This window comes from Vigna radiata, chromosome 7 (genome assembly GCF_000741045.1).
Source record: "Vigna radiata var. radiata cultivar VC1973A chromosome 7, Vradiata_ver6, whole genome shotgun sequence".
Taxonomy (NCBI): Eukaryota; Viridiplantae; Streptophyta; class Magnoliopsida; order Fabales; family Fabaceae; genus Vigna; species Vigna radiata.
This window is the reverse complement of record NC_028357.1, coordinates 40,613,299-40,633,607: the sequence shown is the minus strand read 5'-3', so window position 1 is coordinate 40,633,607 and position 20,309 is coordinate 40,613,299. Positions and strand designations below refer to the sequence as shown.

The 20,309-nt window shown below is 29.2% G+C and overlaps 1 protein-coding gene across 2 annotated transcripts; it reads left to right on the top strand.

The window, feature by feature from the left end:
- Positions 1-1,735: 1,735 nt before the first annotated feature.
- Positions 1,736-6,684, top strand: LOC106768746. 2 transcript variants are annotated; one of them, XM_014654037.2, is made up of 4 exons: positions 1,736-2,138; positions 2,824-3,875; positions 4,556-5,423; positions 6,226-6,684. In XM_014654037.2, exons 2-4 carry the CDS (start codon positions 2,907-2,909, stop codon positions 6,270-6,272), a joined length of 1,884 nt encoding a protein of 627 aa, XP_014509523.1. In that variant the 5' UTR covers positions 1,736-2,138; positions 2,824-2,906; the 3' UTR covers positions 6,273-6,684. The 2 variants fall into 2 exon arrangements, with proteins under 2 accessions (XP_014509523.1, XP_014509524.1); XM_014654038.2 differs by having other exon boundaries at positions 1,736-2,218.
- The last annotated feature ends 13,625 nt before the right edge of the window (positions 6,685-20,309 follow it).

Here is a 20,309-nt window from a genome sequence, read left to right as displayed (position 1 = left end):
TTTATAAAAATAAATAAATTTATCCTTGTGCTTTCTTTGTGGTTGGTTATTCATTTATTACGATCAAATGATACACATAAATAAATGATAGTGCAGGAAATTATAAAATCCAACACTATAAATTAGAATTGAAAGAAAGGCAAGATATATTCTATATTTTATAATTTATAATCTTTTTTTATTATAATGTTTTGATCCTTTTTCTTTTGAAAAATGTAAAAACTACATGAAAAAGTTGTATATTTATAATGTGTAGTATGGGGAGGCAACCGGCCGGTCGGGTCTGGTGCGAGGGGCAATATGGGACAGATCGGATGGGAGCTGAGGAAGCGAATACATGATCGAACGGTAAAGGAACGTTGAAGGCAGTGTTAAAAGGTAATTAATGGCCTTAATAGGCGAATATTACATAAGGGAAAACGGAAGATACGATAGTTACAGGCAGTTAATGACAATTATCGGACCTAGTGCCTATAAATACAGACTTAACAACAAAGTAAATTACTTTTAGTCTAATCATATTCACATTAACCTTTCTGTGATCCTACTGACTTAAAGACGGATCGAGAGTCTTCAGTCTCGGATTCCATAACTGAAACACTACTCAATAACATATTCAATTAAGTAAACAATTTTTCATTTATTAAAAAAAAGAAAATTATCCAATTAAACAATTAGATTAAAGAAATTTATTAAAGGATCGTGTATCGGTGAATAAAACTCAAGACAACTGAAACCAAAAAAATACTATTACGTTAGGATGTATAATTTTAAAGTTTTGGATAATTTTAAAACATAACCATTAAACAATCTCAAGGTAAGTATACTTACTAGTTCTGTTACTCCAATTTTTTGTGGTATTCCGATTCTATAATCAGGAAAAAAGTATGTTACACCGTAGAAATTTGCATATCACGCAAATAAAATTTTGAAAAAAATGTGATTATCATATATATATATATATATATATATATATATATATATATATATATAAATAAAGTTTGATTGCTCAATTAATTATTTTTGTCTTGAAAAGATAATTTAAAATAAGAGGCCAACAGTCTAATAATTGCACCTACTAGGAAAAGGAAATGTAATTCAGTCACTATTAAATTAATAATATTATTTTTTTAAAAAGAGTTGTGTATTGGGTCATTCAGCTCTTCACTTTTTGATTTATCTCTCACTGTTCCTATGCATGGGTTTGTATCTGATTGGCCCATGCACTTCAACATTACACGCTAGTGCGCAATTGGCCCCATTGATGGGGTCATGCCCAAACACAGCCCATTCAAATATAAAGAATAAATAAATAATTTTCAATAAAAATACCAATCCAAAATTCATACAAATTTAAGTTAAGAAATTAAAATTAATACCGAAAGAAGAAAATAATTAAAATCGAGAATTTGCGACGGAAATTATGCAACGGTAAAAAATTAAAGATTAAGAGATTATAAAAATATATATTTCTATTCAAGCAATATTTTCCTGGCATGACGACAGCGACGTAAGTGAGCACTATATTGTTGTCGTAATACGTACAAACAATTATGAAAGAAAATATTATGTAATTAACCTAATTATATTAATTTCTTCATCCATTTTTAAAAATATATATTTTGAAAGAAAAATTATATCTCTCCTTTTTTAGTGAAATGGGTAAAAAAAAATTGAATTAAATCATTATTTAAAATAATAACCAATCATTTAAAATTTATACTTGTATAGTACAGAGTAGTGGAGGCTCAGCATTATTCCGTTGTCTTCCTTCTCCATTCCTCACTCTCTTTTTCTCCTTTCTCTTTCTTTCACTGGAATTTAACCTAGATCAAAAGATGACGGTGCTGTGAGAAAAGCGTGAGAGAAAGAGAGAGAGATAGAGAGAGAGCGAAAAGTTCACAAAGCATCCAAGGAGCACGTGAATTCCGACATGAAACGGTCTCAGGTTGTAATCCACGACGACAAATTTGGATCTGTCGTTTACAAACATAGCCGATCTTCCCTGTAAACGAAGCTTTGCTGAAACGACCACGCACCTTCTCCTCACCGTTTACTCCTCTTAACTCTCTTGTTCTTTCACAGCGTCTGTGCTCTGCTTTGCCTGTTACTGTGAGAAGACCGTTACGCAGCGGAGGGTAATTTTATCACCTACCCCTTTTTTTTGGCGTGGTGGAATCGATTGCGCCACAGGAAAATCGGTCTTCGCTACTGCGTAGTGCGTAATCGATTCTGCAACTCGCTGAAGACAAAATGGAATTGTTTTTATTTAGTGGAAATTTGGTTGACTTGTGTGGGAATGTTGATGCTGTGAGTAGTTCGTAGGTACTAGCTAGGTAGTATGATCCTGTTCTTGCCCTGTCTCTTCCCGTGATTCACTCTGGGTTTGACTTTTTAAGTGAGAATATTTATGGGTTTTTTTTTCTTGTTCAGAAATCACTGTTTCTTTACCCTTACTATTTCAGATGGAAAGGGGGAAAATAAATGCTGAAAGTCTGAGTTTTTGCTAGTAATTTAAATGTTTGGTTATGTGTGTGGGCGTCTTTGTCTCTTTCAAGGCTGGTGGAGAATAAGCGCTAAAAATCAATTTTTGACTTGGACCATTTTGTGTAGGTTTTGTTCTGCAACGAGTTGGGCATTTTTATCAGTGTGGGTATGGGGAAATGTTTGTAAAAATTAATCGATAGGTTGCATTTTTTTTTGTATACTTTTTCTTTCTGAGAATCCAATGTTGTTTAGGGAACTGTAGAAGAATTGGTCTTTTGGTTGGTATGTGTCAAGGGTTGCGCTGATTACTGATTTGATTTTGTTACTGGTGTGCAGTTTGGAAGTGGTTTTCTTGCTTCAGCCACCTGATGAGGAATTAATTTGTTGATGTTCGAGGTTGTTATTCCAATTTGTCGAGCATGGATAAAGTTTCATCGGACTGTCCATACCCCGGATGCTTTTTTTGTGTCATGAAGGAAGGGAATCCGAGCAAGCGCCGAGCTAGTGTATTGAAATTCTTTAGAGAGCTTCCAATTCAAGACGATGATGGTCAGGTTCTCCCTATCAGTGGCCTTTGGAACACGGCTATGGCTCATCCAAATGACCCGGAATTCATAGAGCTAGGAATTTTTGAATGCATGGCTGCTCTCATATGGAAGGGACTGAAGAACCGGCGCTGGCTTTCTCATGATCAAAATATATATATTCCTTATTATGCAGCTCATATAATTGGTTCCTACACTATGAATATGGAGGAATTTGCAGAAAGTGCTGTGCATGCAGGGGTCATTCCTCCCTTGGTTGAGCTTTTACGAGGCAGATTAACTTGGGTTGAGCAGAGGGTGGCAGTTAGAGCATTGGGACACTTGGCTACATATGCCAGCACTTTTCCTGCCATAGCAAGCAATGGTGAAATTCTTGAGCTCTCCATTCAATTGGCAATGAGTTCCCTTGAAATAGTTTATTCACACTTCTACCAATATGTCGATAGAAGGCTTAGTTATCATTGTGATCTGCTTACGCGTGGTATGGGTGGTGTTGAAATGGAGTCCAGGAAGGCTGAGGAATGGGCTAGTCAGTTGCAGTGTTGGTCCCTTCAGCTAATTAATTGCTTTGCTTTTAAACATGAATTTCTTCCCACCATATGCAAACCAGAATTTCTGATAAAATTACCTGGCATGTGGGGTGGACTTGTGAATGAGAATTCACCAGCTGGTATTGGCTTATTAAGAACAATTTGTCATCAAAAGCTTGGTAGAGGACCTGTTGCCAGTTGCCCTGGTATTATTGACGCATTGTGTAATATTGCTCGCTCTTCAGATGATTGGCAGTATATGGCTATTGATTGTCTTTTATGGTTGCTTCAAGATCCCAATACATGTCACAAGGTGAAATTTTCTCAACTCCGGGTTGGCATCTTCTTTTGTTTTTCATATATGTTGAGCTTGTTTGCACTCATGAACACTAAGGAATACTAGTGATTGTCTCAAAGATTGCGTTGATTAGCATGTCAGTAAAAATTGATTCTTTCTTATGCCTTGAACTAACTTAAATTCAATTTAAGAAAAATGGAAATGAAAGTAAAAGCCTCTTTCACCTTTCAGATCTATCACGTTACATTCCTCTTATTTGTATTCTTCCTTGGTTAAAAAGGCTTTTTCAATTTCTCTAATTTCACTTGCAAATTTTATTGAAAGTGGAGGTCTGACGAGGAAAATTTTCTGGATGAGATGATTTCTGAATACAAGAATGCTAATCTGATGAGAAGGAAATAAATAATGGTTTTATTTAAGCTATTTGGTTTCTATGACAATTTCATTTGATCATCTATAGACAGGTGACGTAAAACTAGTTAATACTTCCTTTCATTAGTGTCCCAAAAGGAAGGTGGCTGGTCCTTGCCAATACACCAATGAATTTGTAAAGTATAAGCTGGATGTATACTAACAATGATGTTTTCATTTATTCATTCAAGCTCCAATTGCTAGAGATTATGACTATAAGTTTGTATCACTTGAATATTGTAAATTGGTTTGTGTTTAATAAGGCCTTGGCATGTATTGTGTAGGTGATTGATAAAGTCGTGCCAGTATTAGTTGATCTTGCGGAGATTACAACTCTGGGTGATCACAAAAAGCTCGGTGATTCAATTGTTAGTGTTCTTCAAGAATGCATCCAGTCTCAAGGGTCAGGTCGAAGCTCCATTAGTAGTCGTACTAAAGAACAGATTGAGGATATATTAAATTCAAAGCAGAGATTGAAGTGGGAAAAGAATATGCCCAAGGAAGATCTACATATTAAGCAGGCCGCTGCTCTGGTTGTCAAACTTGAAGGAAATTCCTTGTTCTCATCTGGAAATATTTCTGGAGCTGCTTCAAAATATTCTGAAGCTTTGGCATTGTGTCCTATGAGATCTAGGAAGGAGAGAGTTGTTCTATATAGTAATCGTGCTCAATGCCATCTTTTGCTGCAACAGCCTTTGGCTGCCATTAGTGATGCTACCCGAGCACTATGTCTCCATAAACCTGTCAATCGTCATGCCAAAAGCCTTTGGAGACGAGCACAAGCTAATGACATGCTTGGATTAGCGAAAGAGAGTTTGTTAGATGCTATTTTATTTATAAACGAGTGTTCTCAGTCAAACGATCCCGATCTTTCATTGAGGCAAAATAAAGTTCCAGATTATGCAGAGCGTTTAGTTAAGAAGCAGATGCGTGCTGCTTGGTTATTCCGAGAGGCAGCTGTTAAGCATGGTGGGGTCCATAGTCAGGGTGATGGTGGTGATATGTATGGTCCAGAGACAGATGATTCTGAATGGGAGACAGCTAGTGAAAGTGATATAGGAAATGATGGAAGGGATGATATGGGTGATGATGACGACGGTGATTGGAATAATGATGATGATAGGAAAGATTATGACAAGCCTTCAATGAAAGGTATTTTCACTACATCTTTCCTATTTCTATGCCTTGTCTTTAATTTCCATTATTATGTGATCCCACTTTGGGCTTGTTATTTATATTTGAGTGTGCATTTTAAAATAAAAGTAAGAAAGAATAGGACCTATCAACTTGAAATATAGATATGTAAATTCTTTTTAATGGCATTGTCCCACCCTAAAGGACACCTACTGTCTGTTTGGTTTAGTTTAGGTTGTGGTGGAGAGTTATATGTTGGGTTCATGCATACAATAACCTGTATCTCTCGCTTTAATTTAGACATCTTGAAAATAATAGTTCCTACCTGATTGATGCAAACTGGATAATTATGATAGTTCTGGATTTTCGGTTTTCATTATGATAGTGGTCAAATTGATGCAAACTCACAGCTTTCATTTGTTTGTAACATCGTCCAGCCTCCCTTCTTAACCAAGGTCGTCCACTGAAAGCTTGTGCGATAAGCCAGATTTCCTGTACTTGCCTTGCTTCTAGTATGATAACACCATTGAATAACTCGGCTGATTGCTCTTTTTATAATGTCAGAATTCATACTCATGCAATAGAGTAAATTTGGTTGAATAGGTTGTGCTTGTGCTCTATATATAGAAAGAAAAGAACAATAGTTGTATAAAGATAACATGCCCGCAATATTAAACCACATAAGTTTTAATTACTGAATGGAATTTCTCTCTGCAATGCATATTGATTGGGAGGGGGCAGTAACAATATGTATATATCCATCTATGTGGCATTTTTTTTTCAAATGGTGTGTAATTTTCAGAGGTTTGGTTTTCTCCAGATATAAAGCATGGATACAATGTGCAGCTTGCGGAAGAAGAACCTTGACATAGAAATCATTGCATTTGGTGCAGTACTCCGGCACGAATGAAACAGGGTTGGATGCTGTGACTATTCTAACAATGCATGCATTGTGGGCTTTCAAAGAGAAAATTCTAAGTAGGTCGTTTTAGTAAGTGGCGGATTGAGAGTGATGACTGAGTTTTTGGTCTTACTATTATTTGAGGTTGGTATTATATATAAAGTTTTCCATGTTCCATATTTGTTCTCCCCATTTTTCTAGTCAAGTGTAAAAATCGAAGATTTCTAGTTTGGAGAACTGCATAGCGTTTGGAGGATGTGAAGTTTTTTTTTTTTTTTTCTTCCGGAGGTTTGTGTATATAAAACCCTTTGTGCTTAAGCTTTCTTTGAGTCTGTTTTCACTATTATTTTACTATTATTTTCATCCTACTTTTCTTCATCAGCTTGGCCATCTTATATTTTCTTGCACTCATCTTGATGACAAATTTCTAATTTTTAAAATAATTTTAGAAAGCAGTTGAAGAACTGATGATTAATTTTTAATTTTTCATTTATTATCTTCACAAGTTCTAATTTATACAAATTAATGTTGTTTTCTTAAAAGTGTTTATTGAAATGTTTACTCAATCAAACACTAAGAGACGTCCAAAAAAGATGGGGAAAAATCTTCCTTGATGACTTTTTTTTTTTCTTTTGGTTAACAAATTATAGAAGTGGTCACATTTTTAGCTAAAAAGGGATGACAATTGGTTGGGAGTTTTAATAAACTTTTACAATTGTAAGAATAATATCAAGTTGCTGTATAAGAACTGTATATTCCTATTCTTTTTCAGCATTTCTTTGTTATGCAATATTTTAAAAAAAGTATTCTCTTAACTTCCAATTATCAATTCATAAGTTTAAAATGTAATTTCATACTATGAGAAATTAAATATTCTGCTTAGACCATGAGTTAGAATTATAACAATAAAGTTATCTTTTAAATTCGAAAAAATAATAAAAAAATTATCAAAATGTGAAATTTATATAAAGGTAAAAATAAAGATATAAGAAAAATTCTAAAACTTATATGATATAATAGAGTTTAAATAAAGAAAAATAAGACTGGAGATATTATATTAAAGCTTATGATCTTTTATTTATAAGATTGTAGAACTAAACTTTTTGAAAATATCGATTTAACTTTTTTTTATTGTTAACAAAATAAATAAAGATGAGGGGAAACATGTAAGTGAATCTACTCTATTCACCATATTAAATGAGTTATTTTAATTTGATGAGGTAAAAATTTTCTAATCTAGTTCAAATTATCATAGGTTAGTAAGTTGATTCTTTAAAAATGTTTGTTATTTCAATTTATTTTATATATTTACTATAGTATAATTGAAATAGATAAGTAATTCTTTGTTTTATAAAAATATAATTAATATATTAACTTATTTTACCAAATACTATTTAATTAAAAATTAAATTGTTAATTTATATAATTTGATAAACAAATAAATTAAATATTTGAAATAATAAAAAATTATTTACTAATATTATAATATTTTAAAAACATCATCAACCTAATAATTATAAAAAAATTTGTGAAAATGATAAAAAACTAATAAAATGTTAATGTTAATAAACGTGGTCCATTTAAATTTAATTAAAAAAAACTAAATTTTTCCATTCGAGTTAAACCCATAATTACGTGGATTGACTAAGTTGAGAACTCATTTCTATGTCTGTACCTTCAAAGGTAATGATAGATATCTTCTTTTGTTGAATTTTGTACAGCAGTAACGTTTTTTTTTTCATATTTATTACCAGCAATAGACCTACTGCAATTTATTTATACAAGTAGGCCATTTACTCTATCTTTTTGTTTCTCTTTCTCTTTTTCTCTCTTTCTTCCTTTGTTTATCTCTTTCGCTCTTTCTTTCTTTGTTGATCTCTTTCTATGTTTCTTTTTCTCTTTATGTCTTTTCTTTTCTTTTTTCTTCTCTCTTCCTCTCTCTTTCTTCGTGTCCATGTATTTATAAGTTAAAAAATAATGTTACGGTATCTTTAACTTTAAAAGTCAACATTAAATTTATTGAACGTAATCTTATGTTTTTCCTTTTACCTCATCATGTCATCTTTTTATTTTATTTTTGTATTTTCTTTTTTCCTTAGTATCTCATCGAATATATATATATATATATATATGTGTGTGTGTTTTTTTGTATGTATGTATTTGTATATGTGTATATCTACTTACTATATTATAATTATGTAATTAATGTTTGTAACTATGATTTATACTTTTTAAAAAAAATTATTCAATGAATATTATATTTATTTAACTTTTATACCTAACAAATTCTACAATTGTTGAACACACCAACATCATCTTTATGTAATAAAAATCCACAAGTATAATAATAGAATATTTCGACTTTTACTATGTAATTAAGACAAAATTTTTCATCTTTATTGAAAAATTGTACCACACAAAGTTTAAATTTGACAAGATTTCTCTATCGTGTATGGAGAGATGAGGTAATTCAAGAGCGTGTCAACAATTACATGCATTCTATCACCAACATAAGATTTCTTGGCTTTATTGGGTAACTATGCCACACAAATGTGAGGTTCCATTAGACTTCACTCTGACATGTATTTGGAGACAAGGTTGATTAAGAAATGTGTCGACAATTTCACTTTGTTTGACACCAAGACAAAACTTTTCAATTTTTTTGGGTAAATGTCTCACACACATGTCATGTTTAATTAAAGTTGACTATGACATGTGTTGGCATACTGGGTGACACAAGATACATGTCAACAATTGCACATACATATGCCACTAAGACAAGACTTTTCATTTTTATTGAGTAAGTGTGTCACACATACGTCGGGTTTAATTAAACTTGACTTTGACGTGTATTGGAAAATGGGGTGGTTCAAAACACGTGTCAACAATTTCACATACATCTGCCACCAAGACCAAACTTTTCAACTTTATTGGATAAATGTCTCACACAAAGGTCAAGTTTTATTACACACTTGACTCTTGTACGTATTGGGAGATAGGTTGGCACAGGACATATGTCAACAATTGCACATGCAATATACTACCAAGACAATACTTCTCAACTTTATTAGATAAATGTGCCATATAGATATCAACTTTTATTATACTTAACTTTGATGTGTATTCAGAGATAGGGAACTCAGGATACATGTCAAAAATTACACTCTGTCACCAAAACAAGACTTTTAAGCTCTGTTAGGAATGACACTTACCCTACAAGTGTCATCTTACACTATAGTTGAACCATAATTTGCCATAGTATTAAAGAGCGTAATAAATCCAACCATTTCCTTTTCTCTCTGAATATAAAACATAAACGCTCATCATCTTTAAACGTAATACTTAGGCATCAACAAAATGGAGAATTACTCAAATTCCTACCTAGCAACCTTATTTGCAGATGAAAAAATCGAGTTATGTGAAGATGGTGTCCAATTTCAATGTGAAAGTTCAATACTTTTTCAGAAACCATATAATTGCACATTCAAGCCCCTTAAAGAAAAAATATGCACATTTTTGGAACTTCCAACCAACACATCATTTCACAACTTGTACTTTCGAAAATCGAGAATGATTGACCAATGATGCATTATATATTATGCAACTCAAATATCAACATATTGTGATGTTTTACAAATGATAAATTGTAAGTATATTTCCTATTAACACAATCATTAAATTGTATGCTACATTTACAAGGTCTATTAAACAAATACTTTGTCTCTTAAACCCGCCTATTTCATCTTCTTCCACAAACTCAAACTCATCTCGTCACACTAACAATAATCTATTTTGGAGGACCTATCAAAAGGATAACCAAAATGAAAAGTTCATAAGTTAGAGTTTTACTTTCAAATATGACAACCTTAAAATGATGTTAATCTAATTCATTAAAGGTCAGAGTTCGACTGTTATGACTAAATTCTAATAAAAAAACAAAGTTATATTATTTCCATAAATATTACACAAACATGTTAAAAAAAATAAAGAATAAAACTCTAAGTGTACTATGTAAAAAAAATTCAAAAAACTACATAATCTATGAAAAAAACAAGTATCTTCACATTTAAATAATTAAGTATGAAACACTAAATCTTTAAAAATATTCTTTTACATTTACATATTTAAATACAATAAAAATAGTCAAAATTATTTTAAACATTTTAAGTTGTTATATTTTAAATTATAATTATTCTTTCACAAATGAAAATAGTTGTGGTAAGAAATCGTTAGAAAATATAATTTAGTATTTTTTAAATTAAAAATTAAACCAAATTGTAGATAATAAAAATTTTAAATTATATACAAGTACAAATTATAATTCAGGAGATTAAATTGTATAAAAATTAAGAATAAAAAATAAAATTAATATTTTATGAAAAGTTAGGAACTAAAACTATAATTAATTCCGTTTTATTTGAGAAGGAGAACTTTACCTACCAGACATCTTGGTACAAGTAGAAACTTATATACATGAAATAAAGAGAGAAAAGAAAGCGGTGGCAATGTTGTTTGGGATCTCTTATCTGTGCTCCTATTTATAGAATATTTAAGGCAACTCTTTAAAATTAATTTTAGTTAGGTGTCCTAAATTTATTATCTTAAGTTAGGTTGTTGATTATGACAGGGTAACCTAAAGATAAAGGGAAGACTTGGAGATAAGCAAGCACCTTGCAAGTCTAGAAATGTAGAATATTTTTTTTTTTAAATCGATATTTTAATAACTTTTTATAATAGTTTACGTGTAAATATTTTATTAGTTTGTTTGAATTTATTTTTAAAAAATATTTAAAATGAATCAATCACAATTATAAATATACGTTATCAAAAAATTGTGAAAAAAAAAGTTATTAAAAGAATTTTTATTAATAATCATTTATCTTACTTCCCACATGTTGATCACGTGATCTTGGACACTTAAAAAATTAATAACCACCAAAAAATATATTCATCGATATTTTAAAGTGATAATAAATCCTATATAGTTAAAGTTTTTACCTAAATAAAGGGTTTACAAAAAAAATTAATATATTAGTCAAAATATATAAACACATGTATGGAATTAATATATATATATATATATATATATATATATATATATATATATATATATATATATATATATATATATATATATTAATGCTGAGATAATTTAATTAAAATATATGTTCTATATGTCTATATAATAACCAAACCTAAATTTTATAACCAATAAAACTTAAAATATGGTGGCATAATTTAATTAAAATAATTATATGTTACTCACATGCACATGAGAGTAATATTAAATCCAATAATAGATAAATGTGTTGTGAACTATCATATATAGAGAATAATATTAAATTTACAATCGGTAAGCATGTTGTTGTTAGACATTTCAATCAACTTACCAAATTAGCATAAAATTAATTAAAATAAACATATGGTTATACGTATAATATACTATAACAAAACATAAAATATATGACGAGATAATTTAATTAAAATAATCAATAATATTTTATTATAATACATCAAAATTAAAAAGAACTCGTAAAACATAAATTATTTTGCCTCAATGGTTAAAGATAACAATTTATTTTGAAGTTTCACTCATCCAAACAAGCTAAAATATGAGTTACAAAGTCTTGAGGTTAGAAAAAAATATAAACTTTGGTACAGGTTACAAAAGTGCACCAACTTTAACTAAATTTGACAGTTTGACCTTTATTCACTAAAATAGTTATAGCTGGATTTAGACCTCGTTTTTAGGTGATTCCAAAGCTAAAACAAAGCTAACATCTAATGGCACAACTTTCATGATGGGCTATCAGAGAATCCACTATCTGAACTTTTCACAATAAAAGTCACTTTCTCCATGTCTGAAATTCGTTGAGCAAATTATGTAGAAAATTATTGAGTTTTGCAAAGTTTTAAATTGCTCAAACATTTTACATAGGCATTCTAATATATACAACAATTACACATATTGACATAGATTTCAACCACTTATTATTATTATTATTATTATTATTATTATTATTATTATTATTATTATTATTATTATTATTATTGTTATTATTATTAAAATTTAGCATAACAACCTAAAGCAAAATGAAAAGTCTTTAACAAAGAATTCGAAATTAAAACCAAGAGTATTTTATTACCAACATTGTCATCCAATCCAATTTTCTAAATTTAAGCTTACTAACCAATAGTAAAATTCATATACATGTTCAATTCCCAACCTAATAATTACATGTGTTTGGTGAAAAAAAGAGAGAGAAAAAAAATTCATAAAGATACAGCTGAGAAAAAGCTGGGCAGAGTAGGAAAAGCAGAGGAAAGAGAAGAAATAGTGAAAATTCCATTACCACGTTAGATGGGAGTTAACTCCATTTCTGTCCATTTAACGGAAGGGATTCGATTCATGCAATTTTGATAACTTTGGTACTGAATGTCTACACTTTTAAAACTGGGTATTAAACTGAAAATTACCACTGAACATAGAGACCAAGTAAGCATTTAAGCCTAACTTAAAAGATTTTAATTTCAAAACAACTAAAACATAAATTACAACAATTTAAATGTTAATTAAGAAGAATCAAAGTTCTTAACTTCATAGTTAAGAAGAATATATGGAAATTAAAGAAATTACACCAAATTTCATCTTATAAATCAGTTTTATAAGATTGAGTTAAACTTAAAGTCTAATTCTCAAGATAGTATGAGTCATTTGAAGTTCATTGTAGTGAAATTTGTTGCCCATTAGGTCTATTGTGTCACTCATTATTGGATCACTAGGAGACTACTCGTTAATATATAGTTTCATGCTTGAGATATATATGTCTCAACATGAGGGATGTGTTTGAGATCCCACGCTAACTACGAAATCTAGATAAGACAAATTTACAATATAAAAGTCAGTGTAAACATCACATTACAAGTCAATGTATTAAGGTTGAATTAAGTTTAAAGTCCAGTTTTTATGAAAAATAAACTTATTATGTTTCAAAACTAAATTAGGTGGTCATAATCATCCATAAATATAATCCAATCACAAAAAATATGAAAAATGAGGTTAGACTTCTAAAGATAAGAAGAAAGGATAAAGAAAAAAGTATGACTATTTTTGTTATTCAATTAAAAAGGAAAAAGATGAAATTGAATGAAGATGAGAACAATTTAAAGGGTTTTATATGTGAAATAACCATCACAACTTTTGCAATTTATAGTTATGTTCATTATTATTTTCTTCCATGTAGTGATGTTGGTTTCTTAATGGGTGTTCACCAAAGTCTCACGTATAATATAAAGAAGAAAGTAGCAGGAAAATACTATAAAAATGACAAGTTTATTTAAGAGTTGTCTCCACAATTTAATAAGTCTATAATGCTTGTTGAATAATAATACTCATGGATGTAAAGTTTGAGGTGCCAATCATGTTAAATTTATTTTATGTTTTTTATTTCTGTTATTACATGTGAGTGTGTTTTTGTTTAAAGAAATTATTTTTTTATTACATGATTTCCCATCAAGTATATAAACTTATTTGCAAAAAAAAAAAAACTAAAACCCTTGATTGGTGCCTCGGAGGGTAGAAGAAGGAATGAGTATTTAAACTACCTCAGACCTCAACTCTTGAGTAATGTGGGATTATTGGGCGTGATATAAACATAAGCCCGTCAATCGAAGTTTAAAGGAATGATTGTTTATTCTTAATGTAGGGCCTAAGGAAGTAATGGTTCATTTTATAACTTCGTTATTAGTCCAACTGTGGATATCAATGTTTCTATCCCAACTTTGTTGAGTGACATCATTAGGGTCAATCACCCTTAATCCAAGACATTGTCCACTTTGGGGTTTGTGTCCCATCATGATTTTGTTCTTAAAAGGTGTCTCATAGGATGGAAGGAGAAAAAAGTATTTAAATTGTCTTAGGTCTTGACTTTTAAGCGATATGAGACTATTGGGTGTGTAGGAACATAAGTCCCCCAATCGATGTCTAAGGGGAATGAGGGTTCATCCCCAATGGAGAGCTTAAAAGATCGACAATTCATTTTTGAACCTCGTTATCAGCCCACAGTGGGCACCAATGTTCTAATCCCAAGTCCACTGAGTGACATTGTTAAGTTCAATCACCCATCATCCAATGTATTTTCCAATTTAAAGTTTGTGATTCATCATGATTTTGTTCTTAAAAGACACCTTAAAGGGTGAAAGAAGAAAAAGTATTTAAACTACCTTGGATCTTGACTCTTAAACAATATAAGACTATTAGGCGTGGTAGGAATATAAACCCCTTGTTGAGGTCTAAGGGAAATTATTGTTTATCCCTAATTGAGGGGTTAAGGGACTGATGGTTCATATTAGAACCTCGTTATTGGCTCCATAGTGGGCGCCAAATATGTTTTCATTATGCCCAATAGTTCCACATCGCTTAGAAGCCGAGGGCTAAGACAATTTAAATCACTTGACCAAATTTGGATTCGAACATTAGTGCCTATCGTGGACCGATAACAAGATTCTAAGAAGAACACCATCGGTACCTTAAGCCCTTCATTGAGGATGAACCTTTATTCCCCTTAATCATAGACACGCAAATCTCACAAATATGATAATAATAAGAACTATCAAGTTATCAATTATTAACATTTTATAAAAAGATATACACTTGACTTTATTTTAGGAAGACTCGTATATAGGGATGACAACGGGTCGGGTTCGGGTCGGATAGTGTGATACCGGAATCCGACCCAGCGAATAAAACTGTACCCGAAACCCGACCTGCTATCCGTCGGATATCCGCCTAAAAAAATTCCGCGGATATTTTAAAACCCGCGGATATCCGCGGATACCCGCAAATATTTAAAAAAATATATTTTTATAAATTATTAAAATAAAATTTAAATACAATTACAATATATATATATATATATAATATAATATAATATAAATTAAATATAAATTAAAATTTAATTTTTTTGGGTTGAATTGATTCGATGGTCAGTCGTCCTTTTTTGCTTTGTTCTCTTTTGATCTTCAATCCTTCTTGAGAATGTCATCCACTCCGATATGTTGTTGACGTGTAGAAGACACTCCGACACTCAAGATATAAAAAGGTCTAAATTTTATTATGATAGAAGAGGAAGATTGTACCTAGACATCAATTGTATATTTATAGAGGCTATGACAAGCAAGCCCATTGATTAACCATTAGTGCATTATATTTTTAGGCACTCAAATCCAATAATAAATAAGTAATATCGTATAATAAATAATTAATATCGTATATTTTGTAAAGGGTAAGACAATCTGACTTATTAATTAGTGCAGTATATTTTTAGACAATCAAACCCAATAATCAATACCGTATATTTTGTAAAGAGTAAGACAATCTAACCTATTAATACCTGTTAATTGTTAATAAATGACAATTAATTTCGATCGGTATATTTCATATAGTAAAATTTTAATTAAATTTAACCTTGTAAAATAAAATTAATGTTAATTTTAATTATATTTAACTTAATAAAATAAAAATTAAATTTTTATTTTTATTTTTTGCGGGTAGCGGATATCTGTAAGTACGGATAGTATAATACCCGCACCCGACCCGTTTATAAGCGGGTATTAAAATATCTGCTATCCGCGTGTTTCGGATAGTAAATATCCGCCGATATCAACTATCCATCACGGATTTTATCCACGGATATTCGCGGACGCAGATTTTTTTGTCATCCCTACTCGTATATGAAATTAAACTCATATTTTACACATTCATCTAATATTTCACTCCACAAGTATGATAGGATAAATTCTTTTTACTCGTGAGACACAATATTGTTTCACACCCCCTCCAAGTTATAAAAATTCCACCAACTATCACCCCCTAGTATCTTCCCTTATATGAGTACAAAATTAGTAGAATTAGGATAGTCTCATTCTTATAGTCTTCATTCAACACACATCTTAAAATTATTCAATGTTAGAAATAACTATATACATACACACATACATACATACACACACATACATACATACATACATGCATGCATGCATGCATGCATGCATACATACATACATACATACATATATATATATATATATATATATATATATATATATATATATATATATATATATATATATATCAATTAACATCCCACAATATATTTCGGTAACCTCCAAGTTTTATTCGGTCACTCACAAAATAGATTTTGACCAACAATCAAACTCTACTCGACCACATGCATCTATAGTAGATTTTGGCTAACACTTAGACACTACTCAGCCACACATCCACCTATTTTATTTTTAAACCTTAAATCATTTATTATATTTCTAAAATCTCCCAATTTCACTCAATATGCATATAAGCTCGTTCAACGAGACAATTTTAGAACTTTTCTTACTTAGGCTCGCTCAATGAACATCCTTACTCACTCAACACACACTTTTAGAGGTATATTTACCTAGCGATTACTTGACTTGCCTAGTTACCAATCTTTTATGAGTTCTCTAAATTTTAATATCTCAAATTTCGATCAACGAAGGTATTGGCTCTCTCAATGATCAAATATGAGAAGCTTTTAACCAAATAATTCTCCTAGTTAGACCATACTTTCCTAATGATCCAACCACCTTAAATTCTATAGATTTTATTAAAATGCATTTCACTTAACAAGTCTTTTACTTGCTCAGAAAGTGACCTAAACCCTATGAGCTTTGTTTATAAGGTTTATTCGGCTAGTTCTAACTTACTCAACAAGTAAAGTGACATGAGTTATCTATATTTTCATTAATTGACTTTCACTCAATAACTAATTGGTTTGCCCAATAAGTTTACTCAATTTCAGAAACTCAATTGATACATCAGATATATCAATTAATCTATTATGAATACTTATACTATTTTCTCATGTTAAATTTGCTTTAATTAGTTTAAAAGTAACTTCAAAAATACCCAATTGACTCAAAAGACGTACCCTTATTATCAATACTCATAACAAACTATCTCAATTCAGATTATTAATGAATCAAAATTTTCTTATAATATGTTCCTTTGAACTAAAAACACATGTTCCCTTTACCTGAACTCTTTCACATATACTCTAATTATGTACAGAAAAATTTGATCAACGATTTTAACATATATCTTAATAATCATAATCAAACAAAAATTAGTTTTAAACCCTTTGAATAAATTGCAAATGTCATCGTAAAACTTTTAAAAGTTAATTTTTTTGTTAATTTTAAAAAAATGATAAAAATGATCTTACTCAAAATAATTTTTTTACCCATTAAAATTGTATTACTTTAGGTCAATACTTATAAATCATTATATTTAGAAAAAAAACATAGAGATAAAAAAATTATAAAGAATATAGAAAAAAAGAGAGAATTTTAGAAAAACGGTAATTTTTATAAAATAAAACTTAACTAATTAAATTTTCTATTTATAAATTTTATATTTTAATAATAAAATATTCAAGTTCAATTTATAAAAACATCAGCATCGCTATTAACTATTTTCTATATTGTTGTATTATATGCCAAAAATAAGATTATCAAAAAGTAATTTCATTGAGTAGGTGATGGATATTTTAGATTTATAAAAAATTGGCAACGGGGAAACTTTGATTCAAAAACTATAATCCTTCATTTATTTAGTAACTAAATTTATATTAAATTTATATTGACCCACATTCTACCCCTGTTATATTCATATTATATATATATATATATATATATATATATATATATATATATATATATATTTTTTTTTATATATATTATATATATATATATATATATATATATATATATATATATATATATATAATTTGTTCAATATATTTAATTTGAACTACTATTATAAAGTTGGTAATTCAACTGCTTGAATTGAATGGGTTAGGTTTATTCTTCCCATGAATGCCCATAAAAGTTGGAACGGTTGGGCGTTTTCTTGGTTAGTGTTTCATCGATATATAAATTCTTGAGTATGACCATTTCCTTGTTTTCACATGTACTTTTTTATAATTTTGAGATAATATTAAATGTTGTTACATTTAGCTTTACATTATTCGACAATATAGATACAAATAATAATAAATGAAACTATTATTTTTTTTTTAATTTGTATATTATATTTCAAAATAAATAAATGCATAAATATATTTCATTAAATATTTTTAGAATGTAATTGCAATTGAAACTCCAAATAGTCGATAAATAGAGATAATAAAGATTAATAATTTATTTTTCATGGATACTTTTATAATTTTAAATTTGAATCAGTTTTATTTCATATTGTTTTATTTTTAAAGTTTTTTTTTTATGAAAATGTTTAAATTGATTGATTTTTTTTCTTACTAGGCTGAGTATTTTAATTACTACAAAATATGAAATTTATTTTAATATTAAGCAACATTTAATAACTTAAAAGTATTAATTGATACTTTTGATTAAAGTCTTCTATGATGTTTGTATTGATGTTGACAATCCTTTTTGTAATGATGTTAATTAGGACGATTTTTAATCGATATTTATTACAATTGTTTAAACTAAACTAAAAGGATTGCTATTTAAAAAACCTTGACCGCCTCTAAAGAAAATAATATTGGTAACGTCTATTAAAAATATATTTGTAAACATAGAAGAAAAAAAAAATCACAAATAACATTAATTGAAAAGGATGTGATTAATATTTGTAGTAAAATATTTTCGTTGATATTGGTTAATAAATGTTAACATTGTGTGAAAAATAATCTTGACTTATAATTGAAAAAATAATCTCAACTCAAACACTGTTATAATTGAAAAAAAATTAACATCTACTTAAAATAAATACATTTAATTTCAACTAAGAAAGTTATTTGTTATCAATGGGAAAATCATCATTCATGTTGATTAAGAAAACTTTTATTAACATCAATTGATATATACTATTTTTCTAAATTAATGATAAAATAATCTTAATAATCTTTACTACAAATCGCACAATCCTACAAAGTTTCAAGTACTATTTTAAAAATAAATAGTCATCACCACATAACATGCAATTCCATAAATCAACTTAATATATGCTTGACTTTAATGAAATTAAATTTACTCATAAGTCCAGATTCAAACATAAAATAAAGTAATGAACAACCTTTTTGTGTCAAAATGCACACATTTTCTATAAAATCATTAATCCCACAAAAGTCTTTCAATATTTCTTAATTATTCACAAAAGTTTTATCAACTTCCTAATTTCATATATGCATGAACAAAATTATTTATATTCACTTCAACTAAATTCTCAAATTTAACTGATTATTAATAGTATGACTTCTTTTACACTAATTCTCATGTTCTTTAAAGAATAGTTTCATGATTTTAGGAAAGCTAGAAAAGTCCAAACTTGTTTTGTTTCTAATTTCTAACAAAAATTAATAAGTTCAAATTTCACATACAAGTTTAAAATCTCACGAAAATGTAACATTCAAATTTTAATAGTTTGATAAAATAAAATATTATAAAATTAATAAAACAAAATAGATTGTCTCAATATAAATATAAATTATTAATACAATTATCAAAACTAAATATTTGTAATAATAAAATATATCTAAATTAGTTATGGAAATTAAAAGACGATCATAAACAAAATTTTGTTGCATCACCATTTTTCTAGGGATGCTTCGAATATCACCACCTCAATAAATCATCATAGTACTTATACACATACATAAAATCCATTTTAAATCTGATTCAAATAGTCAAAGAAGGCAAATTAGAGTCACACATACACACTGACTCTTGGAAGTGGTGTTCAATGCCAAACTTCTCGTTAAAGGTGGCGCTCAACGCCTTAGAGTTAAAATGTTGCAGACCTACAATATAATGATGGCACTCAATGATATCCTTACATTGCTCAATGCTAACCATTCACAAAAATAAGCGTTTATCGACACCTTGTCTTCACTCAACATTATACCCTTCACAATATATGTTGCTTAATAGTTTAAAACTAGCGC